Source organism: Dysidea avara, chromosome 10 (assembly GCF_963678975.1).
Source record: "Dysidea avara chromosome 10, odDysAvar1.4, whole genome shotgun sequence".
NCBI lineage: Eukaryota > Metazoa > Porifera > Demospongiae > Dictyoceratida > Dysideidae > Dysidea > Dysidea avara.
This window is the reverse complement of record NC_089281.1, coordinates 23,047,741-23,074,164: the sequence shown is the minus strand read 5'-3', so window position 1 is coordinate 23,074,164 and position 26,424 is coordinate 23,047,741. Positions and strand designations below refer to the sequence as shown.

The window sequence follows — 26,424 nt, the reverse complement described above, 5'->3', positions numbered from 1 at the left end:
AATCATGCAACTACATTTTCAACTTTTCCAAGTTTGTTTAACAACAAATAGATAACAATGCATACATTATGCAGCAATCAATGTCCGGGTTCAGTTCCATGTTAGGTTTAGTACTCTTCACCTTCATCCTCGCCTTCTCCCTCAGCAGAGTCAACACCAACCTCTTCATAATCCTTCTCAAGGGCAGCAAGATCCTCACGGGCTTCAGAGAACTCTCCTTCTTCCATACCTTCTCCAACATACCAGTGGACAAATGCACGCTTGGCATACATCAAATCAAACTTGTGGTCAAGACGAGCCCAAGCCTCAGCAATGGCGGTAGTGTTGGACAACATGCACACAGCACGTTGAACCTTAGCCAGATCTCCACCAGGGACCACAGTGGGTGGTTGGTAGTTGATGCCGACCTTGAAGCCAGTGGGACACCAATCTACAAACTGGATGGTACGCTTGGTCTTGATAGTAGCAATAGCAGCATTGACATCTTTGGGGACAACATCTCCTCGGTATAACATACAGCAAGCCATGTACTTTCCATGACGAGGATCACACTTCACCATCTGGTTGGCTGGTTCAAAGCAAGCATTGGTGATTTCAGCAACACTCAGTTGCTCATGGTAAGCTTTTTCAGCAGAGATCACTGGAGCATAGGTGACCAGTGGGAAATGGATACGTGGGTAGGGTACCAGGTTGGTCTGGAACTCAGTCAGATCCACATTCAGAGCACCATCAAACCTCAGGGAAGCAGTGATTGAAGACACAATCTGGCCAATCAAACGATTCAAGTTGGTGTATGTTGGACGCTCGATATCCAAGTTACGACGACAGATATCGTAGATGGCCTCGTTGTCAACCATGAAGGCACAATCAGAGTGCTCCAAAGTGGTATGGGTGGTCAGGATGGAGTTGTATGGCTCAACAACAGCAGTGGAGATCTGAGGAGCTGGGTACACTGAGAACTCCAACTTGGATTTCTTGCCATAGTCAACAGAGAGACGTTCCATCAACAAGGAAGCAAAGCCAGACCCAGTACCACCACCAAAGGAGTGGAAAATGAGGAAGCCTTGCAGGCCAGTACACTGGTCAGCCTATAAAATAACATTTAAAATATGAATACTATTAAACCTGAAGAAAAATCCCAAGATACCAGTTTACGAATCCTGTCAAGCACCAAATCAACCAATTCTTTTCCAACAGTGTAGTGGCCACGAGCATAGTTGTTGGCAGCATCTTCTTTGCCAGTAATCAGTTGTTCAGGATGGAACAGTTGGCGGTAAGTGCCAGTCCTTACCTCATCTAGAAAAAGAGAACACTTTAGTCAATAAAAATCTTTGATACAAATACAAAGACATACCTACAACAGTTGGCTCCAAATCCACAAACACAGCTCTTGGCACGTGTTTGCCAGCTCCAGTTTCACTGAAGAAGGTGTTGAAAGAATCATCCCCTCCTCCAATAGTCTTGTCGGAAGGCATTTGACCGTCTGGCTGAATGCCATGCTCAAGACAGTACAATTCCCAACAAGCGTTTCCAATCTGGACGCCAGCTTGGCCAACGTGGACTGAGATACACTCACGCTAAATAGTGAAAAACAAGTTAAACAGTACACTAATAACTTTCTTTAACCTTACCATTGTTAATTTCAGAAGTGATACTACGCACTAAGTGAAAATTTGCAAATAAGTGACCGATAAGGTTACGCACGCTAAGACAGAGCAACGACCGTCAAACAAAACGTGTTTCAACTGATAAAATGGCTACAAGCACGCGTTTTTATAATCGTTGCCATGGCGCCTAAAAAAGCTACAATTTGATTGGCTGTATTTTCAAATTTTGGATAAAAATAGCATTGACATAATGTTTTGTTTTTTTCCCCGGCCCTAATGTTATGTAGGGCGTGTTAGCCCGGTTTTTAAAAATATTGGATTAGCATAGGATAAATGCGTTCTTTCATTTGCCCCGTGTTTGATAATACGCGAAGTGTTCATGCTGTCTTGAATGTCGTATCAGCGAAGTCTGTTTTACTCTGTTGTTTACAGTCCCAATTTCCATGGAAACTAATCGATGACGTGCGCCATTTAGAGCGTTTCACGTGATGTTTGATGCCGTGACTGCTGGACGTTTACTTAGCAGCATATTAAAAGGTGAAGTAACAGGCAGTACCCCGAAGGAGGGCGCCACCGTACAATCTATTTTGTTTTATGCGATTTAGATATAAAGTATTAAGTGTTTATCAGGTCATGAAGAGTCTCAGTGTTTGTCACAGTAGTCCACATATTATACACTGTATTAGAGTTCATATCTGGTTAGTCAAGTGTCCAAGTTTATTTAGTTTAAGTGTTTCACAGGAAAAGTTACAGTAGAATAATACACACGATTCTACAATAAGTTTAGTTGCTCTGTAGGAACAGACTACATACTACTGATTCTTGTTGCCATAGTCTGTTAAATTCAGCATTAATTGTACAGAGCAACAACAAACCTGTTGTAGAATTTTATGTATAATTTCATTGTGCCTTTTCCTGTGTTTGCTTCTTTGCAAGAGAGAATGGATGCCGAGTCTAATTAAAATATCAAATCAAACAAAGGGTGCTCAGGGTATTTCTATACATCATGTTACTGCATAATCTGATTATTAGGGCTGTATTTTCCCCAGCTGAGCATAGATACTAAAGGGGTACGTAATCACCACACCCCAATATTTATGAGCTGAGCAATTCACAAGGAATGCTGGAGGTTTCATGCCATATTTGTGGGCCCACATTAAATAAAGCATCATGCCACTGAGGCTATACCTATTTGAAAAGTTGTTGCTCGGATTTATTTTACAACATAATGGGTCAGTTGGTAGGCAAAAAAAAACAGATAACCAACTATATATAGTTTTATGTTTATGGTCGCAATTTATTTATTAGACATCTATCCCTCTACAAGCCATATACTATTTCAAGTAAGTCACATTAAAGAAACAGATAGCTGTATGCAGACCTATCACCTAGTACATAACTATTGTAAATGTGTAGCTAGTAGTTCAATGAACGCTGATGTATTGGTACAGTCAGGAGTGAGGAACATGCTGGTTTTAAGTAATCTACATTTACAGATAATTTTGAGATCAAAATTGTACCAACTGACTGTGTTCTATTAGAGTATTTAGATCTTTTGCAGCAATTACAAAAATAATTTTTTTTAGGTGTCACGTGATCTTTTTTTTTTTCTTTTCTTAATTAAAATCTGTGCGAAATCAGGTTGGTCGGGTCCAAGCAACAACTTTTATAGGTATGGCCTGACCATAAATAATAGACACCCCATACATCTATGGCCTGACTATACCATTATTTTTCCCTGTGCTAGAAACTATATATATATATATAAGTACCTGCATTGCATGCTCATAACTCTAGCACATGTACCGCAGTTAAATGGCACATCTCATCTACTTAAAACTCCACTGGTGTCATTTCTGCCCCCCTGTATAGTTATAGCCATCACTTTGGACCTTTCTACAATGTGTTTCCACTATGTGGATTTGATTATTATTTTTACTGAGACAAGGTTTATCTGATGGTCTGACCACCCCCAAGGGGATTCCACTTAGGAAGTTAAACTTTTTCATTGGTGCTATGACTGCATGCTCTATTAGAATATTATTTTAACTGTTCTATTAGAGTATCTCGTTTTTAGTAGAATATTAGCAGCTATTCTCCAGAAGGTAGCTATATCAGGGAGTCCTATATAGACCGTACCAAATGCTATAAGCTGTGTTTGACAATTTTAAATAATTTTTGACTTTACAGATGAGTATTGAGCTTACATAGCTATATAAAAGCTGTGAAAACACCAAACTTTTGTTCCATGATAATTTTTACTATTATCAACAGTGAATATTTTATTATTCGCTCTTGCTATTATTGATACACAGTAATCAGTTGCATATAGCCAGCACTAATCCGGCCATGGTATAAAGATAAATAGGCAGGTACATATACAGTTCCCTCTCTAGTAGAAGGCTCTTAGTTGTGTGATGCAACAATTAAAGTGTGTCTTAGCTACTAGTGTTGTATTGCTGTTTTCTATATACAGCACAGGAGATAACATGCAACTCAGTAGTAGAACTATATGTTCTGCTCTCTTTCACCATACACATCAATACACTGCAAATAAGTAATAGAATGCAGGATGGATTGGAAATGCAACAATGGCATAATCAAGAGGGAGGCACGTGTCCTCCCCCCCATCACTCACCAAAACATAAGATCGAGACACTCTAATAGGGAAGTCAGTCAAATACTCTAATAGAACAGTCACCACATGTAATCCTCCACTGAGTATGAAAACTTGCACCTACAGCACCAACCCATATAGCTATGTAACCTAATTCACTCAGTCCTTTGTATATGGTATTCTTCTATGTTTGGTTTTAGGTTCATAGCTGAACTCATGATGTCACTGATCCAGCTCTTGATCAAATGTAGACTACTTAGAAAGTATGATTGGTTATTTAGATATTTGTGCATAAAACTACTCTATACATCAAAATTTTCAGTCCTGAAACTTGAAAAATATCTACAGCTTCACCCTGACTCCCCGCTTTATAGCTATAGCTACATATACACACTACCCTGGTCATGGTGCACCCCCCCCCCTTGTCAAACTCTGGATCCTCCCCTGTGCATATGAGACTACATAAACTTAATTATTAGTTTCTCATCCTCCTGCACTCAAAATACCAGTGCGGGAGGGTGGATTTTTATTTTATTTTTTATTAACTACTGATATGAGAATTAGCTAGCTAAAATGACTCAGAATGCAGTTTTCTTAGACTGCTCTAGCAAGGTACCAACTTTAAAAGGTGCTGGATGGCCATCAGTGGTGCAAAAAATCCTTGATGAGGTAAGAAAAATGGCAATGCAGGCAGGGATGAGAAAGTAATAATAAAGTTTGTATAGCCTGAAATTGTGTTATGTAGTAAACTTGGTCATGTGGTGACACTATGGGGTACTTTTTGTTGAGGTTTACTTCAAAAATGTATCGTTTTATTCTATTGTTATTACCAATGAAAGTATGACTGAACATTCCATTTGTATAGCATGTATCCTTAGCATGATTTCTATGATTTGATTTGTCTGTTTAGAGTCTAAACTCTGGATTCGGCCCTGGGATGTTCTTCCATCCCAGAATATACACATACACAATGTACATTTACATACTGAAACACATGTATCAGTATATAAACAAATACAAAAGCAAAGCGACACAACATAGCTACACAAAGACAACATGTATATTTCATATAAATTGGGAAACGTCCACAAAACTTTTGTCAGTTACATATAGCTGTTTTCTGCTTAAAGCATTCACTGTACCAAACAATTTTTATAGCTATAGCTAGGTCTATAATTATTTTCTTTTTGATCAAACGGGCATGCAAGAAAAATAGTCATATATATGTATGTTTATGTATATAGGAGAGAAATTTTACCTTAGTGAGACCTCTTACAAGAAGATTCCTTATACAGTGCATGAAGAATGTCAAAGAAGGTTTAAACCCAGTTGTTGTAGAGACCTGCACTATAACCTTGTAGAATTCCAGACCTGACACAAGAAAAAGACAGAAAGTTGACCAGAGCTACATCGGCCATATATCAGCAATCATTGAAACTAAATGTTAGCACTAGTATTTAAACAACACAGGTGTAGGGTCTTTATCCTAAGCTGGTGAAGCAATAGGCTTATCTTTTTGTTAATTATACCAATGATATTTTTGGCCAATAGTTTCCGGAAAGTTGTCTGCCAGGACAATGTATAGGGTAGTGATTTGTAGACACAAATGCATGTATAGTTCAATAGCAATAAAGCTCTGTATTTCTTCATTGTTCCAGGAACATACATATACAGGGTTTATAAGGGAGGCTTCATATGGTCAAATAATTTAGAAATTTCCTGTGCACATATACATAAGTTCATTTGTATACACTACTGCTATCATGGTATTATTGCTGCATTCACTATATTGATGATATATATAAAGAATCACCAGTATAAGAGATGGGAAGGCTTTCAGAAAAAAATTAATGATTAACTGAGTTTCTCATATATAATACTTGGTACGTTGAGCAATTGAGACCTGCAGGATTCCCAGATTCATCCTAGAACAACATCAATAAGCATTCAAAAATTTGGACGACTCTGACTACACCATAACCAAGAACAGGCTGCTAAGTTATAAATTACGTACCTTCATAGTCTCATACTATCAATAATTACAAGGTTCTACTCAAATTATTCTAGACACAAAATTTATGCTTTGCATAGCTAGGCACTTTCATAGCAGTTGTTCTAGTAAAAAGTCATTTTCAAACGAGACATAGCCACTGCTGACCATGTTGTGTACATGTGAGCATGCATAATGTACATGATGTATAGTTGGATAAATACCCAAGACCTTATTGTTATAGATTCTTCTCCATAGATCTCCAGCAAGGACAACACGCATGCAGTTTGGTTATATTTGTACAACTAATGAAGCCAAACAGAACACAGTGCTAATTTTAAAAGGAATAATGTGTGCATGTATGAAGTAAATATATGGTGTCAGTACTGAACAAAACTAAATCCATTATATTATTACTGTTTGTCTGTCTGCATTTCTTTGCTCTCACTTGCTTTTTTTTACAAGTCTCAAGGTGATTTTGTGTTGAATGAAATGCTTATCATCTGGAAGTGCTGATCCCTTTTTAGAAGTCTCTTCATGCTGTTGATGGTTGCATACAGCGTATCATTAGATTATTGATAAAACACTTGGAAAATTGCTTTCTACATGTAAAGCATTATGATCAAAATGTGCATTAAGGAATGGTGTTAAGACACATGGTAGTGTGCTGTGCAGCCCAAGAAGTCAGTGCACTTCGCCAGAGCATTATTGACAGAAACAAGGCACAATTTTCATGCACATGTGGATCAGTGCTACTATTATGAAACAAAATGATTTGCCCTTTATCTTCAGTAGCCTCTAGAATTTCCCAAGTAGGGGTGCTAAGCTGGAAGCATCTAAGGGGGGCTAAAAAACGTGGCAACTGGTTGATACAGCTAGTAGTGCACATACTAGGAGCATGCTTTATCTAGGGAATCTGGGGCATGCCCTCACAGGAAATTTTTTTTCAAATTTAGCTTCAAATTTGAGACTAAACTTTATTGAATAAGCATTGTGAGCCACTTTACCTAAGTGAAATTTATAACAAGCTTTGATACAAAAGGCACAGCATAAATGCTCCAGTATGTTTGAGGTTAAGCTTGAAGTTCACAAGGTCTAGGAGTTGGTCTTTTTCTTTACAGTTTAAAGAATTTTCATGATGGATGTTCTATTAGGGTAGTTGACTATTAGGCCATGACAAATTTTCACGGATGCGGCGGGTTGATGTTTTAGCAAACCCAAAATATCACGTGATTTCTTAAAATAATATGGTTGTAGTAGCAAAGGGGAGCTTATTTCGGAAGGACTTCAGCTTTTGCACCTGTCATACTCTAATAGAGCAGTCATATAAACTCTAACAAAACAGTCAGTTGCAGCTGAAATGATTTACATTTTTTATTTATTTTTTGACCTGCCAGGTCACTAGTAGAGGGTAAACAACCCGTAAAACATATGATTAATTTGCTAGCTAGAGTATTTTGCTATTTAGCAGCTTTTTAAGCAGTCTTACTCCCTTTGATCCTCTCCTAGAAGAGATTAGTGCTTCTCTTCTCACTCTTTCCACACTGTAGATTGATGGTATGGCTCCTGCGGTCACTTAGTATGATGATCATACTTCAAAGTGTGATGCTCATACTTCTGAAGTATGATGATCACACTAAGCGACCACAGGAGCCATGTCATCAGAAGTTCACACTTTTCTGAATTTACAATGCATATTTATTGCCCATGTGTGCTTTAGATGCAACTGCATCTGTATACTGTAGCTTCTACAATCTTCTAGCTAGCACACAGAAAAATTTTGGAGGGGAGTGCTTCAACCTCCATACACCCCCTCCCCCCCCAAATCATCCCTTGCACATGCACACACCTAAATTTAAGCATAATCGCATCAGGCCTTTCTGAGATACATACCCTCGAACATTTTCTTTGGTTCTTTTCTCTTCATTAAAGCATACTTACAAAAACTGCTATGAAATATGAATGCATTATTTGATTGACTTGAAATTTATCCCATGAATTGGTGCAAGTTTGGCTTAAATACATTAAACAGTCATGAGTTTATTAACAATTATTCACGTATAATAAATACCAATTTATTGTCACACCTATGGATAATGTTAATAAGTTGAAAGTTGGTATGTAGATCAGTTTGAAAAGGCAATTGGAGAAACAGCCACTGGACTATTGGCGACAGGCACACAAAATGTTATGAAATTACTGGTGGTAGCCAAGAAATGGCTGCAATGATGTTAATGCCAATCATTTTCAATGATCACACTACAATCATTAAAAATGATTGGTGTTAGCATCATCACAACTATTCCTTTTAATTCATAACTTTTTTCATGCACTCTGGCTTTTTTTAGGGACACACCCTATTTTCACAGCGTGCTGTTTTGATGTAGATACATAATTATAGCTCCAGGCTTGCACAACATGATCTCATATGACTTGTACCACCACCAGGGAAGTATGCCATGAAATGCATATATATATATACACATATATATACACACACACACACATATATATACACACATATATATATGACTTTGCTGTAAAAAGTTAAATTGTGCCCTTGGAATGTACCATGAAAGTCATTTCATGGCAAACCATGGATTTTTCATAGGCCATGAAATGCTTAGAATTTCATGGCACTGCAGAGATTTCATGAGTGCAGTAAAACTCATGGGAAAACCATGAGAATTTTCATAAGTATTTCATGGCAATATTCATGGTAATTTCATATGCTGTATCTGGTACATATAATATAGTGTGTGTACAGTGATATAGACTAAATATTGCCACCACTTCAAGTATAGTCTCCTTTATATTTATAAAGTGTGGCACCAGAATAATAAGTTAGTTTACATTGCAATGATCAAATGTATTTAAATATGTAATATTGAATTACCTTTGACAATTAAATTGCAATTTGTAGTTGGGTTACAATGTTTATGGTTACATTTAATTTTTCCAACCTTGTGTGACTACTTTTTGCTGACCTGGTTTGGTTGTCTGCATCAGGATGCAAATGGCACATTGAAAGAACTAATAATGGTTAGGCACATGTATTATTGCATAAATATCTTGTAATAAATGTGTATCCCATATACGTAGTTTAGAATGTTTGTATGCATGTGCATGAGACCATCCTGAGGAATTGGTTATTGTATATATGCACACACATAAATTATGTTTTTCCGTGTTATCTAGGTGAGTTGGATTAAATATTGCTATAACTATTTTAAGAACTGATGCTTGCATACCAACCTCCATGTTGAGGAGCATGGGTGTGTTGTCATGGCACATTATGGCTGCTGCACTCCACCCTTTAGTACTTGCTCCATTGTACTAATACAATGTGAGGGAGTTTGGACATATGTCATTGACCACAAGTACACACACATAATAGCATGCATGTTCAAAGAAATTCTCATGAGTCTCTGAATTATGTCAACTATACACTATTCAGTGTGATTATACTAACTATTATAAGAGTGCGCAATTGTGAAACCAGACTTGTATATACATATAGCTATATATTATTTCATTATCGGCAATGTTCAGTGAAACATTCCTTGAATTTTCCAACTTCAACATTTACAGTTAAATTCAATCTTTTGTATGATGAATGTGATAACATAAAAGACAATGATGTAACTATCTATAACCAGTACACATGTATTAGGCCATTATCTGGTCACACGTTGTTTGGCATGTGGTGTTTTGTTTTGGGTTTTGGCCATTAAGTGTAAAGAGATGACCAAACCCTAAACAATTCTAAAGTTAGCATTGTCTGTGTTGACACTATCCTTTTAAATAGTTTTATAAAAGGAACTTTTAATTGGAAACCCTTTATTGTTGTCAGACTTCACTATGATGATTAGGTCTAGACAATATAGGGAATATTACATTAAGCATACATCTATATTATATAATGTGTATGACTAGGTCAGCATAAAGTCCATCTTTACATGATGTTATGGTACTGCTTAGTTACAAGAGTTATATTAATGTGTGCAGATAATTTATACTCCCACATCCTTAACTTCATATAATTATACACGTTCCTAACACTGTTATACATAGTCGATGTTCTATAATTGAAGTAGTAACTACAAAAGAAACTTTTGGTTCTTCTTCCTAGTTGTAGCTGACTGTTTACTGTAAAAACAAATACAAATGTGTAGGTCATCATGCACTTATATAATATAGAAAGTTATATAATCAAATTTTGTACCTATATTGAAAGCAAGTGATTGAGGATGTTGAAACTACAGCTTGATTGGCACTATTAATTATGTCTCTTATTATGATGCACTGTTGATTATACTTTAGATGACTTCTGCTGATTCACAGCAATTGTTTTCAACAAGTGGTCATAATATTAACACTTTCGTTATTAGCATTAGTATGAACTCATATACTTTTTAGTGCAGCAGTATACCAACACCAGATAGTTATCCAGCTTCATATCAACTATTTTTTGGAGTTGTTTAGACTCCAAAGAGAGGGACAAAGTGATGCTGAATGCAGTACAAGTCTTTTGATATTCTGGTTGCAGTGTTGCTAGGTGATCACAGTAGCATTTCACACGTCAAAGCAATGGTACTACAATGTTTCACTATCAGTATGCATTCATTAGAAAACCTTTCAGGTCACAATGTCAATACAACAGTCATTTTCACCATATAGCTGGCAAGGAGCTAGCTGTCATAGCGTTGTGTTACTCACTTTCATTTGGAGCCATCCAGCTTTACCCTTAGCCTCAGCCTGTTTATGATTTGCTCTATTATTACTTGTATATGTAGCATACCTTCTCATACTGTAGAATCCCATCTTTATATTCTGAGCCAGCCCCCCCAGTCTATAGTTTTGCTATTTAAAGAGTGCAAATGTTTGCTTTACTAGGATCATATACTCACAAGATCGAAGCTAATTGACTGTCCTTTTAGTATAAAGTGAAACAATAACTGATCTTGTGAATTACATAGCTATATACATGGAGAGAGAAAGTTGATGGTGGAACTCAACAATTCTCTGTACTTTTTGGCACACATGATTAATTGAAATGTGATTTGGAGAATGATTAGGTATAGAGGTATACATTGTATAGCTGTATGGATTTTACAGTTTCAGTTCCTGTCTAGACTAGTTGAATAACCGATGGTAAAGAAGTGCATATGCATGCAGCCTATAAACTTGACCTGAACACTGAAATTCACTGTACTATCCCATACTACCCCCAATCAGTAGCAATATTAATTATTGGCTTCAGACAGTACCAGGGATGCTAATTATGGTTTATTTACACTGACATACATTATGTTTTGTTTATTTTTAGTTTTTTTATTATACTGGACAGCCAGTAATTACTGATGTGTCCAGGGGGATCAGCCCCAAGAAAAATCAAATACACATGTACATGATTAGCTAACTACTTACATACATGCAATTACATTAACTACAAATAAATTGACTGATTCCAACTCAAGTAAATGGTGGGGTAAGTGATTTCATTCATCAATTGTTCTTGGGAAATAACTAAATTTATATGAACTAGTGTTTATAAATGGTATTGAGAAGTGTAAATGATGATAAGATCTAGTTGATTGCACTAAAGTTTCTTGATTATAATGATCCAGGATTTTAATCCTGATGTATGATAAACTGCCTTATAAAATAGCTTAAGCCTTGATGTTTGCCTTCTCTGTCCATGTTGACAGGGCATTGATATTATATTTCACAAGCCTCAGAATAAAGTTGTGAGAGTAACCTTACCTATGCTAGAATTGTCTAATTTTAACATTAATAATCTGAATTTCATTGAACATGCATGAGTATAGCACACGGCTAATGCTTGCACACATTAAATCAAGTGTTCAAAGTGTGAGAATGTATTCATACACGATCTGCTTGTAAAAATAGTTCACTTCATTATTCTAGGAGGAGCTAGTCTACAATAATGGCAAATAACAGAACTCTGTTATGTAATGTAGTATGGTGTTAGCCAACTGGTTTTTGTTCCCTGCAGCTGTAGTTACCTAAACATGGCTTTGTCATATAAATTGTAGCCTGCAATTCACTAAATACCTGACTATATGGCTCATATACATAGCTAAGTAGCTAACATTTTAAAGACTCATTCACTTACATGGCTTTATACTCATGCATCCATGCCACACTGAAACCATGTGCTAATCACATAAAGTTGTCAATATTTGTTTGTTGTAGAAGTTCTATTTACAGTATGAAAATACTTTGTCTTGTCTGCAAATTTGAATCCAAACTGCATGCGTATCACTGCCATACGCTTTCTACAATTTCCACGCAGTTACATTTATCTAAGTATTATCCTTTTTTGAGTTAGAAATTTGACATCAAATTTCCATTAAATAGGTAGAAAAGTTTAGACCTCCAGACACTATGCAGTCTAGACAACTGCTTATACAAGAGGTACATAGCCCAGAAATTATTTCTTCTACTAGTACTAATGCATAATTATAATGCTACCCCACTGCATGATCAAAGTTTTGTAGGCCAAGTATAATTTTTAGTGGTGTGGTTTACTTACATTTTTTTTGTTTGAAGTACTAGTTTCATTTACACTGTTAATCAACATGCAATGTATACTGTTACAATAAGTATCAGTGTATATATAGCTATTTAGATATTTCATACACTTTCACCGTGTACTGAATGATTCACAAGATGAGATCATACAAATGCATACACACATATAGTCTTGTTAGTAGAAACCCTACCAGGCATAATAGAGTTTATATGATGAAGTAAAGCTTTGAAATTTAATACACATTTTAGTGTATAGGTTTTTTCAATCTACTAAATATGGCAGTGTATATAGCTACATATACGTATGTATGCATGCACGCTTCCTTCAGATATAGATACTTGGTTAAGTTGATGGAATAATTGTCCAATATGGGTGTCATCCTTTTGCTTGTGTGGATAATCTGATGTCACTTAGTAAGTGCTGCTACCACCCTGGTTGACAGCTGTGTTGTACACACAACAATACTGGCTTCATTCAATAAATAAATCAAATCATATTTGCATATATTGCACATATATAGCACATTTACACATACATACATGATTGGTTATGAAACCATATATACGTAGGTATAGTAAATGTGTAGGCTATATATCACATTTCATGTGAATGGTGTGGCACGGGTAATTGTACTGTGTGCACCCATGCATGGTTTACCTGATTTGAACACCCTTGCTTTGAGGTCACATTATGTCAACATCTGCACCACCTTTATGTGCGCAGCAAAATAGAACTATTGGTTTAAAAGCTGACTTTGTGTGTGTGTTTGTGTACATGCATGTGTGTGTCTCCACACTGCTGACCTCCTTGGTAACACATCACTTGTATGTAATGTGGCTAATGGCAGCACCCCTGACTCTGCCATGTGGTGAAGACCATGCAGGGTCAAGGGACTTTCTTGCATTGGCTTTGCAAAGCAACAAGAGGGCTTTACTTCATGCATACGCCATGCTTTGCATAAGGTGGACCAAGTTTCTAACTCGGCTGCAGGTCCCTACAATTATCTATGGCCTTCTGAGTATCCTCTCACCTGGCTTAAATTTCAATAAATTGTAAAATGGGTTATTCAGCATCCCCTGGTTAGGAGAGTTCTCTCTACTAGTCTAAATTCAATGGCTTGTAAATGGGTTATTCAGCGTCCCCTGGCTGGGGATGATGGTCTTAAGAGAGACGATGGTCTCCAGAAAAAGCAGAAGAAGATATGTATATGTGTGTACATGTTTGTATATCAAGTATGAATTAGTACATATTGTGTACATGTACAATGTAGTGCAACAGTAACGTTGTACTCAATACACATTTAACACACCACACATATTTGACTTTATATGTGACTGAATTTGACAAAACCCGGCTTCGACGCACAAAACTTCGTTAGGAGATATGGCGATTTTAAGTAATCATTGTGTAATAACTTCCCAGTGCCTACAGCTGTGCAAGCAAAATTTGCACCAAGTATGCATCTATTTACTAGCTATCACTGAGTGGGTGTATACATTTCTGATACCCAAAATTAGCTCTGTTTTGGGCAGCTTTTCTCGAGTGGGTAATAATATCACAGGTGATAGTAATAGAGTGGGAGGGTGAGGGTGGATGGTGGTCTTAATATACGGGTATAAAATGGAGTAAGAAGACGATTGGAATCCAGAGGCCAAGTTTGGGCTCCCCATGGCCCTCAAATCACTCCAAATTGACCGAGAACACTATTGGTGAGCTCTCTGTGAAGTCCCAGCTCACTACACACCATTATCACAAAGCCATGGCCATCCAATGGCGCCAATCTCCCACTCGTGGCTTTGACAGGGTCGGAAGAAAGCTGCCACAGAAACCAGACTTGCCAGTCCTGAAGGAAGTACAGTGTGGAATGTGATAGTGTATTAGGCCAGCAATCCATTTCTGGTAAAAACGTAAGTTTGATTTTGTGTGTGTGGAAGCCTTGTTATGTGAAATCCGGTCACATATATCATGCAGTATGTATACATTAAAGGATACATCACTAGCTCAGTCATATGAACAGCACTATAGTGCTTTGTATGCTAGTATAAAACCTACTGATATATAGTTTTGTAATAATTATAGTTAAATAGTGTTCCTAATTACATTACTTCCCAATTAATACACAAACCATATTATTTCTCATAGTGTGTTAAATTAGCTGTATCAAATATCCTTAAAACATGTATTATTATTCACAGATACCAGCCAGCACATATAGCTAGTTGTGCTGATTTTTCCAATTCATGGCATGTACTAAGGCCAGGGATGAATCCTTGTCTAGATTATGCTTTTCACATTATAATCAACAGGTTTTAGGTGTGTTTCATGCTTGTGTACTGAAGCTTGGAAAAATGATGCAATTGTCATATACAGAGATTGCAGTCATAATAATTAATTATGATAATACACAATGTGATAGGATTGTGTGCGTGTAACACCTAAAATTTTGGTTGCATCAGAAATCTTTCAAGATCATCTAATAATAACAAGTTCTACAAGTTATAGTTGATTATACATAACCCCATTGTGAGAAATATATAGTAGCAAATTATTCAGTTCTTAATCATCACGTCTCATGTGTGGGTGGGTATGTGTATGTAGGCTCAGCTGTCCATGTCTCATATAGCAGTTGAAAGTCCAGGTGAGACTTCAGGTGCCCACACCTTAACCTGTGAGACATGATATAGCCTCCTGCAGGTTACTAGTCCTCCCCCAGGAGGGCATGCCTGCGCTGACTCATAGCATCTGAGTAGTGCACAGGTGCCCCAGTGCTGGCCACTGGGCAGTGTGACCGCGTAGTGGCAGCTGAAGGCTTTACTTTGCCTTTTGTTTTGTGTATGTAGGCATGTGTAAACACAATTACATTATATACTGCATACTAACAAATAAGCATTACAATGTCCTGATCATCCTGATTAAGAAACCGTTGTACTACAGAAGTCACAGCTTTGTACATGATGTAAATGTTATTCCATGAGCTCAGGGCAGCACATCACAGTTGAGGACCAATAATAATTACTGTGTACAAAAATTCCATGAGAACTGGCTTCAATATGTCCCAATATATTATGCCAAATGGACATGTTTATTGTTGTTATAACTCTACAAAGTCACAAAAAGGTTACCTAAATGACCAGGTGTATGTGTGCACATATCAGTATGCAGTATGCAAAGGAACGAGTACAGTAATTATAAGCAGTGACCCACAATTTCTTGTCATGCCATAGCTTTTTGTCCACTTGCCTTTGAATTGTTGCATGTAATTGTCAATATTATATGAAGACTAATGATTTTGCATGTGATGCGTGGCAAAATTTCAATACTTATAATTCTTCTTAATTATCATTTTAACCATCTGTGGTACACTTGGCACACATTTCAAATTGATGGTTATGTAGTGTCAAAATAAATAAAATGTGATGTGATGAAATTATATATTTAGCTACCAGTTTTCAAATTAACCTCTGCATGTTATATCGACAACTTACAGAGACCAACACCCTTGACCTACAAATATATATATATAAAATCAGATGTATTTTTTATACAATAGCTAAAGAATTGTACAATATACAATTGGATTTAAGGAAACTGTACTGTTTCTGCCGGTATTAGTATAATGCAAAGCTCAATAGCTATACACACTAACAAGAGATGTGGCCTTAATTGTGTAACTTTATTGATAAAATGTGACATATGTGTATGTCACGTTGTATTACCCATGTCAGGATATTGAATATATAGGAAATACATATCCTTACACTGGAAATAGATGTATACTCTGTGGAACACAAACAATTGCATACACAGACTCTATATGTGATTGGAAGGGGAAAGTTATGAATAGACTATGGTTTCCAGTATCCTTGAATCACATGAAATAAGTAACAGAACACCAGCTATTCATTGAATGGCCATATATAGTGTGCTGTAAACTAAACAGTTGGTTTAACAATCCTATAGCTAATGTGACTTCTCTGTTTTACAGATATCGGTTTAACAACGCAACTACGTATGCTTGTGGTCACTTTACTGTACCTTTGACCTTTAAACACAATAGATCATGATAATTTCTTTTAGCTACATTGTTTTTGACATTTTAAAAGGCAATTTCAGGCAGATCTCGGCTGTCGCAGCTCTTTTGGCACATGCCACTATAGAGGATTATCTTATGAAATCACCACTGGGGTATTTAAAAGTTTTAGTGTCAAGATTAAAATTACAGACTTATGGCACACACACACACACACACACACACACACACACACACACACACACACACACACACACCGGCACTACACAACCAGCACTACATACACACACACTGGCACTACACACACATGCAAAACATATCATATTTTGAAACTGTCCGCCTTCAACTGCTAGTGAGCATCAAAAAAGTCACCAGTGACATTTGAGATCTTGAACAGCCTTCTACAGCTACAAAACAGTGTGTTACTTTTTCTACCATATGCTACTAGCTACGTAGTATCTATTCATCACTATGGATGATGTAGCCCATCTCTACACACCCAAATAAGCCATACAAGTACACAAATAATACAATTACTTCCTGTAGACCTCAATTAATTATGCTGCCCATAATGTAATCAAATACCATATGGTGGTCTACAATGTTAGTATATATTGATTGGTGTAACAGTAGCAGCTACTAGTCTTATTTTTCAGAGTTCACTTTAACATGTTCATATTTTGTTAGATAGATTGTACTACAAAGTTAAAGGTGAGTGTATGATTATACTGATAAGATTACCTATTATCTAATAACTCATTAGTTCGCTTTAGCTACTTTTACTATATGCAATGTGTCATTGGAGAGAACAATATGAAAACTTAGAGTATAGCTTAACAATGACAATCTGAAAGTACCTATTGTAAGTGATTGCTGTGTATTTTGTAGCCACAAGTTTCATTAGCAGTTCAGAGTTTGTTAATTACAATTTAAGACAAAAAGTACTAAATACTCAACCTGAAGTTACATATGTGCATGTGCAATATAACTATTATGGCATGTTTCACAGTGAATAAATTTTTATTATTTTTATTTTTACTTACAGGAACCAGTCAGTAATGTTGCTGATAGCTGTTTTACTGTTTTCAAGTGCAGTGCTCAGCTATGCACAGCCGGATCGAGATGATCAGACTGTAACGAAAGCATTTCCTTCAAATATTCAGTGTCGTCGTAATGCGGGACAACGCCGCAGTGAAGTAGCTGAGTTAAACAGGCAGCTGAGTGAACGAGGAATCACAGCACGCTCTACTCTGTTAGTGATACCACAATGTAGTTTGGTATTCATTAATGATATACATATGATAATATAATTGTCATAGTCTAACTCACACATGTGTCTCTACTTAAAGTACTAATTGTTATGTCATTCTATGAAGTAGCAACATTACTTACTATTGTTTTGCCACTACCTGTGTGGTCATGGTAAAATGATGTAGCAGCCAGTCATCTGGCTAAAAATATTTTACCTACTAATTATCTGGTGTTTGGTCTAGACATGCTATGGCTAGCAGAGAATTTAGTAATGATCGATCAAGTTTCCTACAGTGGAGTATATAATTGTGTCAGAATATGTCTCCAAAATGTGATTTGTCAGTTTTTAAGACATCATTAAATGTCCCACAATATATACTCATTCCATTTACTTACGATGATGTATTAATGACAAAACTGTTTTTCAATAATTCAAAACTATTTTGTTTCAACTGCATCTCAAGATCACCAATCTCACACACTTGTCTGTGGTTTGGTTAAAATGTATAAAGTTGTTTACATTATGCGTTGGGCTTGGCCAGTGGGCCTCATGTGTATGTTGACCAAACCTTAAATATGTATGTATGCTACTGATTTCCTTTTTAGCTACGTATATGTACTCAAGTTAGTATTATCATCATAACCATGCACAAGTTAAGCAAGCGAAACATGGATAAATCAAATGTTCAATGTTTGGTAATATGGACCAAAAGTATTATAAACCTTTGGTGACTATCCCACGGTAGCTACTTGGTGTTGCTACTAAAGTAATGAGATTTGCATATGTATTGAAAACATGAACATGTCTTGAGAATGCATCTATGTATAAGATACACACAACAAATCATAGACTCATAAAAAGTCCTCAACACTGAATCTTCCCATTAAGGGAACAGTAGCAATAAAGTAGTTATACTGTTAACTATAAGAAAAGATCCCCCCACGTTACTGTTTTTTTTCATTTCTGACATGGTAGATAGCTGGAGGCCAATAATTCAAGGGCCTTTCATGTACTTATATATATACACCTGATTAAATAAGATTAAATAGTAATAGAAATAATCTAATTGAAATAACTGCTATATACTAGCTCACCATATAGCAATATCATGAACATTATTCAATAGTTTGGCTGCATGACAATCTGAACTAGCTATCTATCTATATAGCCTTCTTGTAGACCCCTAATGGGATAAATAAACTGTGGGTAACACCTAAAAAGTCAGCTATACACTGAAGTGTAAATTTCTTGTGAGACGGAAAGATGTATTTCAGCTCACGAGTACACAGATTTGGGGATAAAGTATTGTACTGTATATTATATCAGTGATTGATGATGCACTGCTACCAAGCTGTGATAATTAATGTTAAATATGGTTTCTGGTGGTTCCATAGGTACAGAGCCTGCTACAAGTACAGTATAGTAAATGACGATGGAAGGGACATATGTCAATTGGATACTGACGCTTCCATTACTGAAATTGTTACTATCCTAGATGCAATGAGTGTTCCAGGCACTGGTGGTCAAATAATAATTGTACAGACTCCTATTGAAGATGATACTCTGTATCCAAGTGATACTGTCTGTTTTTATGTGATCGGAAACAAGTAAGAATGAACTAAACATGCTATAGTAATAGGTATATATACCTACAGAGAAAAATTCTTATGTGTTAAATATTTGTGTGTAGGAGAGCTGGTTTTGTGTACCAGTATGTTGAGGGATTTTTTGGACAAGATCTACAAGGAGGAATAACTATCACTACAGAAACTAACAATAACAATGATTTTATTACAGTAACTGATGGTACATGCCACGATTTTTTTGAGTTCCGAGAGGTAAAATGTTGCACATCAATGCTTAAAGGTGTTTGCTAAACCTTGTAGAATAAAAATATTTGAAATGTTTACACAAAATACAGTTTGTTGACCATAAAAAAGTTGGGGTCAGTCAAAAAGTAAGGACTAAAGTGTACATGGTTAGCTAATTGGCTGTTTATCCTACTAATGACAACTGTCACTTGGTTGCTAGGACATAGTATTTTTACAATTCAGGGAGTGACCATGGTTATACACACACAAAGTGATGTATACGAAAATGTGACCTTTAACTTTCCATTAGTGTGAACAGCTTCATTCCACATGAAGTTGTTAGGGTGCTGTACTGAACATGAATAAACTCTGCATGCTATTTTTTGCATATAATAGCTGCACAACATTTAAAACTATCTGTACTAGTTATATAGCTATTACTGCATGTAAATAGTCTTTGCCAATAAATATCATGCCTTTATGTTATTGTAGAAAATTCAAGATGACATGTTTGGTGGAATTAATACTTTGGTAACATGTGGCAATCAGTCAGATCCTCGTATTCAGTTTTCACTGGATATACTAGATCCAATGATTCCAGATGCACTGACTTTAGTCTTCAAGTCAGACAGTACTGTACAAAAGAAAGGCATCTACCTTGTTATTTGTGAGATTGACGCATCAGTAAGAATGACATAATATGTGCAATGCTAGTGTATATGTAATATATCAATCATTCAGTTATCTCCGACTGCACATTCTGGGAGAAAGAGGAGACAAACTGGTGGAAGTGCTCCACAAGGCTCACAAGGCAGACATGGAAAAACTGGTTTATCTGGTAAACCAGGAGAGCAAGGCAAAAGTGGAATTAATGGAGTAACTGGTGCCTCTGGAAGAAAAGGAGAAAGAGGTGTTACAGGAATCAGAGGCCCTGAGGGTCCTCCCAGTACTGTTGCAGGATATCAAGGCCAACCAGGGAGACAGGGTCCTATTGGTCCTAAAGGTGTTCCATGCTACTGCAAGGCTCTAAAGAATTGTATTCCTGGTTATAAAGGTGAAAAGGGCTGGCCAGGGTCTTATGGTCCCAGGGGTGCCCACGGTAGCCAAGGACCCAGAGGATATCCTGGAGAACCTGGGCCAAGAGGTTTACCAGGTGCAAAGGGAAGGAAAGGTAAATTAGTACCTGCAGAATTTCATGTAAATTCATACGTAGCCATATACATAGGTAGTAAAGGCAGTAGTGGATTAAATGGATTAGATGGTCCTCCTGGTGAACCAGGCCCACGTGGACCTCGTGGACAGCCGGGCCCACCTGGACCACCAGGATTAGCAGGTTGTCCTCTACCACCAGGTCATGAGTTATCTCGTCGCATGACTGAACTGGGATATATTACTGAAGTGACTGAAAAAATTTATCATCATACTGTGAAGAAAGAAGTTAAAAGATCAGTGAGCAAATTTCACAACCATTTGGTAGATGAAATGGTAGAACACAAAGAAAAACTTGAATTTGCAGAACTGAATTCAGAAGTTAGTAGTAAAGACACACATGGCCGAACTACTAGACAGATTGTTTCATCTGAAGAATGTGGAGGTGTTCCATTAATACCTGGAACCAATGGAGAACCTGGTATGAGGGGTCCCCCTGGACCTCCAGGACAAAATGGTCTTCCTGGAAGGCCAGGTAAACTCTAAAACACAGAATGAGTAAGTTTAAATATTTAATGTTTATCACAGGTACAGTTGGTGTTAATGGGATAGCCGGTCATCCTGGTGAGCCTGGTTTGCCTGGACCAACTGGATTAACAGGTAACAGAGGATCTCCTGGAGATAAGGGGGAACCTGGACCAGTGGGGGAACAAGGATTACCAGGACAGTGTGAATGTTACAAGGTAATTGTAATAGGTAACACTTATCCTGTGTCCATGTGCTAATGAACATATAGTAGATGACATGCACTACTGCAAATGAACCTGAATGCCCTTTAGACTTAACTAATCTGCTTAACAAATATCATGTTATCTATATACACATGTTTCCACTCCATAATAATGAGTTTGTCCATACAATCATTTTCCTTTTTAGTACAAGACTCCATCGCACAATCCCTCATACTCTGGCTACAAATACTCTTCATACTATAGCTACAAATATACCAATAGCAAGAGAGATTCATCTAGTCACACAATTGGTTATGGGCTAAAAGGACCACATGGACATACCGGATCTCCTGGGCCCAGAGGCCCACCAGGTTATACTGGGAAAAGGGGATATCCTGGACCACCGGGACAGAAGGGACCAGTTGGCTATACAGGAGCAGATGGTGTTAGTGGAAGAATTGGTCCTGCTGGTAGCCCAGGACCTAAGGGTTTACCCGGACCACGTGGACTTCCTGGAAACAATGGACCAGCTGGGCCCCAAGGACCACCAGCCTGTCAGTGTAACAACTTAAGAATTGTTCTAGACAGATATGGATTTGTAATACCACCAAGGTTACTGACAGATGAAGAAGGTGTTGCACTTTACAATGAAAATGAAGTGAACATCACTTATGTTGAGATCCCTTGTGTTCGAAGTACGTAAAAAAACTATCATAGAACTATATACTGTATTGTAAATTACAATGTTTGTTGCAGGAGATGATGAGTCTATTATTGGTAGAAAAGGAGAACAAGGCAGGAAAGGTTATCAAGGCGCACGTGGTGATCCTGGCAAACTAGGTGTAGATGGAGTGGATGGAACACCTGGCCAGAAAGGAGCCAAAGGAGACAGAGGGTACCCTGGACCCAAAGGTAGCAACTACATATGATAAACTTTATATCTGAATCAGAATCCACATTTATACCTTAAAATTTTTACAGGATTTAGAGGCATTAATGGACCTCTTGGTGAGCCAGGCCTGCCAGGTGTCCAGGGACCTCAAGGATACAAGGGACACAATGACTTGTGGTGTATTCTTAACTCTGAAGATCGTAGTTACTACTCAAAATGTTAGTCAATACAAGACTAAAATATTTTATATCCATCCACAACCTACACTCATAAATTCACTACACATATTTTTATATTTTCTAGTGGTACATACTCAATGTCCTCAAGGATGTCCTAACGGTGTTAAAGGTGTAAAAGGAGAGACTGGTCCAACTGGTCCTAGGGGATATCCTGGTTCAACTGGACCAACTGGTTTTGCTGGTCCTAGAGGTCCTCGTGGCTATACTGGTTTACCGGGTTATCCTGGAGATGAAGGTTCTGCTGGGTTCTCAGGAAACAGAGGTCCTCGTGGACATCGAGGTTTACCAGGAGACCCTGGTCTTGTGGGTCCTTCAGGACCACCTGGTCCTTCTGATTCATGTCCAGAATTTGATGGAGTTGATTTTAACGAGGTTAGGGTTTGTTTACAGCTTTACACCCTATGCTGGTGTGTTAAACTTGTTGATTTGTATGCATGGGTTGTACATTAAGAATGACCCCCTACATAATAAATATATTTCATACAGTAGTTTTGTGTTGACATAGTACACTTCAACTGTATATACATATCTGTGTGTGTATGTGTGTTATGGCTACACTATTCATGCCACTGTGTAAGTAGACTTCTCAGTACAGCAATTGTGGATTTGAGATCGTTTCATCATTAACATAGTATCTTAGTGATAATAGCACAAGAAGTGTGTATGTGGAAACCTAGTGTTTAATTTTAGTTCTTTCAACCAACAATGGATGAATCGGATGACCTAGAGGAACTGCTAGATACACAGGATGTTGCCTTTGCAATGGAAAGAGTTAATTCATCTTTTCCGGTGCTTAGAGAGCTAGCCAACTTCATTGCAAATGGAGGAATGCTTCCACGACCTCCAGGTGAACTTGTTTTGTTTAGTAGCAAGTGATCCATTTTATTTACACCTCAATAGTTATCTGTGCAAGAATTGATCAAGTCAATACAGACCATGATTTAGTGACAGTGGAGTTTCGTGGTCTAAGTCCCTTCACATGTCAACTTGATTATCGCTATCCCAAGCCATGCACCTCACCTGTCACATACACTGGGTTATCTGCTGGACGTCATAGAGTACACATCACTGGAAACAGCAGGACATGTGAAGCAAACACCACTTTTATTATTCCTGGTAAGCTGTCATATCTTTCTTACAAAGCTTATGTTAAAATTGTACATAACTATTCCAATGAGTGTATAGTGTATATAACATATATATATATATATTTCTCTCTTTAATTTACAGTGTGGCTAAATGTGGGTTCTCCAATTGTTAATTGTGATTCAGTCAAGGTTAACTTCTCTGCCAATGGAAGGACAGAATGTAAACTGGACAATGGAAAATTTAGATACTGCAAATCACCTTATTATAAATCATGGCTCAGCAGTGGCCAACACACCATCATCATTAGAGCATCTGATGGACTAGGTGGATATGATACACAAACAGTTCCATTCACAATTCAGTTAGGTATGTAATCCGTACTGTATGCTTACACAGAATGTGTGCAAATATTCTTCTGACTTTTAATGATGTAGATAAGCCATACTGGAGTCCATGGGCAGAGTGGTCTATTTGTAGTAGGAGTTGTGGCAGTGGAACATCTCACAGAAACAGAAGATGTCTATTCCCCAAGTGTCGAGATCCTAATTATTTCAAATGTGATGGAAAAAGTTATGAAACACGGCACTGTAATGAACAGTGTTGTCCACGTAAGGAGAATTAGTACCCAGCCATACCTGTATTATAATGTGTACATTATAGAGAAGCCATACTGGGGTCCATGGGCACATTGGTCCAGTTGTAGTAAGAGTTGTGGAGGTGGAGTAACTTTCAGAAAGAGACAATGCTACCATTCTAAGTGTCCACACCCTGTATACAAAAATTGCATTGGCAATGATTATGAAGAGAGCAAATGCAATACACAATGTTGCCCAGGTACATACTTACTGCATACAACTAAGCATATAGTTAATACTGTATTGTACATTCATTTCTTTTTCAGAGAAATCAAACTGGGCAGCATGGACAGAATGGTCTACCTGTAGCAAAAGTTGTGGGGGTGGAATATCTGAGAGAAGGAGACAATGTGTTTCTTCAAAGTGTCCTTATTCTAACTCAAGATATAACAAATGTTACGGTAGTGGTTATGAAAAGAGAAGATGTAATGAACACTGCTGCCCAGGTAGGACTCTGATTTGGCATGCATATTGATGAAATGCATAACATTGTAGGGAAACCATACTGGGGTACATGGACATATTGGTCTCCCTGCAGTAAGACCTGTGGTGGAGGAACATCTAATAGAAAAAGAACTTGTTATAAATCAAAATGTCCGCACCCTTTATATCCAAACTGCATTGGAGATGATAACGAACAGAAAACATGCAATGACCATTGCTGTCCTGGTTAGCTCCATTGAGTCACTGAAAAACTTAATAAATATACTATCTTAATTGTAGAGAAACCTTACTGGGGACCTTGGGCAAAATGGTCACCTTGTAGCAAGACATGTGGACGTGGGACAACCTATAGAAGAAGGAAATGTTACTCTTCTAAATGTCCACACCCATATTACAAAAGCTGTTATGGAAATGATTATGAAGAAAAGACATGCAATCATCACTGGTGTCCAGGTATGTACAGATCCAACACAAAACAAACATATTTCAATCACATACATATGTAACCGCAATATTTCTGTTGTATTTTACAGAGTCAAAATCATCACATTTGGAAATCAAAATGACAATTACAAGACAGAAGGGTTGTGTACACATCAGCTATACACTAACTCAGCCAGCTACAACTAGTTGCTATATTGACAACAAGCAATGGGACAAATGTAAGCCATACATGGATAAGCATGCCATTTGATAGTAAAGTATATGTATGCATCACGCATGCTATATCCTGACCTAATTGCTAAGTGTTCAAATTTAGCTTCTCAGTATACTTTTTAATGCAGCTACTAGGCATATATTATATGTATGTGTGTGTGTGTCTGTGTGTGTCTGTGTGTCTGTGTGTGTCTCTGTGTGTGCGTGTGTGTGTGTGCATGTAAAAGCTTACATTTATATCCACACTATGTAGCTGTAGACACAAGCTCTATGTAGTGGCAACCTAGTGCATGGCTAGTTTAGCATGTTTACTGTGTATTGTGCTAGTACAAAATTTGTGCAATAATCATTTTTAAAGATTGCATGACGATTGTTAACCAGTCTGGGCAGACCTTTGTAATGTATGTAATGTAATAATGTGATGTTGTATTGTTAGGTTATTCTCCACTGGTCCTGTGTCTCAATGAACTCCAACAAGGATACCATTTTGGTTATATTAGTGCTACTAATGAAGCCAGACAGAAAGCCACTGCTAATTTCAGATTTACCTTGTAAAAATCATGTTTGTATGATGCTTTTAATCTTTTTTATAAAATATACGGTATAAATATATATATATATATATATATATAATTAGCTACTGAACTCTTTGTGAGCAATGCATCTATCTTACTGTTAATGAATTTTATATCAATGTATATCAAAATTTACACATATACAAC

The 26,424-nt window shown here is 37.2% G+C and overlaps 2 protein-coding genes and 1 long non-coding RNA gene across 4 annotated transcripts; 2 read left to right on the top strand and 1 right to left on the bottom strand.

Annotated features, from left to right (window-relative positions):
• Window positions 1-15: 15 nt before the first annotated feature.
• Window positions 16-1,793, bottom strand: LOC136237092 (tubulin alpha-1A chain). The gene is made up of 4 exons (XM_066027371.1): window positions 1,632-1,793; window positions 1,355-1,577; window positions 1,148-1,296; window positions 16-1,088 (listed from the first exon to the last, which is right to left on the bottom strand). The coding sequence occupies exons 1-4, from the start codon at window positions 1,632-1,634 to the stop codon at window positions 108-110; spliced, it is 1,356 nt and encodes a 451-aa protein (XP_065883443.1). The 5' UTR covers window positions 1,635-1,793; the 3' UTR covers window positions 16-107.
• A 56-nt stretch (window positions 1,794-1,849) lies between these two features.
• On the top strand, window positions 1,850-6,680 carry LOC136237095 (uncharacterized). Its single transcript, XR_010692313.1, has 3 exons — window positions 1,850-2,144; window positions 4,425-4,487; window positions 6,473-6,680. It is a non-coding gene; the product is annotated as an uncharacterized lncRNA (long non-coding RNA).
• A 9,562-nt stretch (window positions 6,681-16,242) lies between these two features.
• Window positions 16,243-26,424, top strand: LOC136268321 (uncharacterized). 2 transcript variants are annotated; one of them, XM_066063621.1, is made up of 23 exons: window positions 16,243-17,514; window positions 17,567-17,665; window positions 17,849-18,055; window positions 19,450-19,662; window positions 19,746-19,893; window positions 20,359-20,550; window positions 20,608-21,037; window positions 21,092-21,550; window positions 21,604-21,758; window positions 21,952-22,441; window positions 22,503-22,658; window positions 22,728-22,856; window positions 22,942-23,249; window positions 23,568-23,724; window positions 23,778-23,993; window positions 24,108-24,332; window positions 24,401-24,574; window positions 24,627-24,800; window positions 24,868-25,047; window positions 25,097-25,270; window positions 25,325-25,498; window positions 25,579-25,707; window positions 26,139-26,424. In XM_066063621.1, exons 3-23 carry the CDS (start codon window positions 17,862-17,864, stop codon window positions 26,255-26,257), a joined length of 4,596 nt encoding a protein of 1,531 aa, XP_065919693.1. In that variant the 5' UTR covers window positions 16,243-17,514; window positions 17,567-17,665; window positions 17,849-17,861; the 3' UTR covers window positions 26,258-26,424. The 2 variants fall into 2 exon arrangements, with proteins under 2 accessions (XP_065919693.1, XP_065919692.1); XM_066063620.1 differs by lacking the exon at window positions 17,567-17,665 and having other exon boundaries at window positions 16,244-17,514.

What these genes read in the sequence shown, in the direction of transcription:
- LOC136237092 (XM_066027371.1), bottom strand. An exon ending in TTTGGAGCCAACTGTTGTAG is followed by an intron (nt 1,297 to 1,354) that starts GTATGTCTTTGT and finishes CTCTTTTTCTAG; the next exon opens with ATGAGGTAAGGACTGGCACT. An exon ending in TTGACAGGATTCGTAAACTG is followed by an intron (nt 1,089 to 1,147) that starts GTATCTTGGGAT and finishes GTTATTTTATAG; the next exon opens with GCTGACCAGTGTACTGGCCT.
- LOC136268321 (XM_066063621.1), top strand. Translation starts at nt 17,862, where the DNA reads ATGTTGCTGATAGCTGTTTTACTGTTTTCAAGTGCAGTGCTCAGCTAT. An exon ending in TTTTATGTGATCGGAAACAA is followed by an intron (nt 19,663 to 19,745) that starts GTAAGAATGAAC and finishes ATTTGTGTGTAG; the next exon opens with GAGAGCTGGTTTTGTGTACC. An exon ending in TAATGAACAGTGTTGTCCAC is followed by an intron (nt 24,575 to 24,626) that starts GTAAGGAGAATT and finishes TGTACATTATAG; the next exon opens with AGAAGCCATACTGGGGTCCA.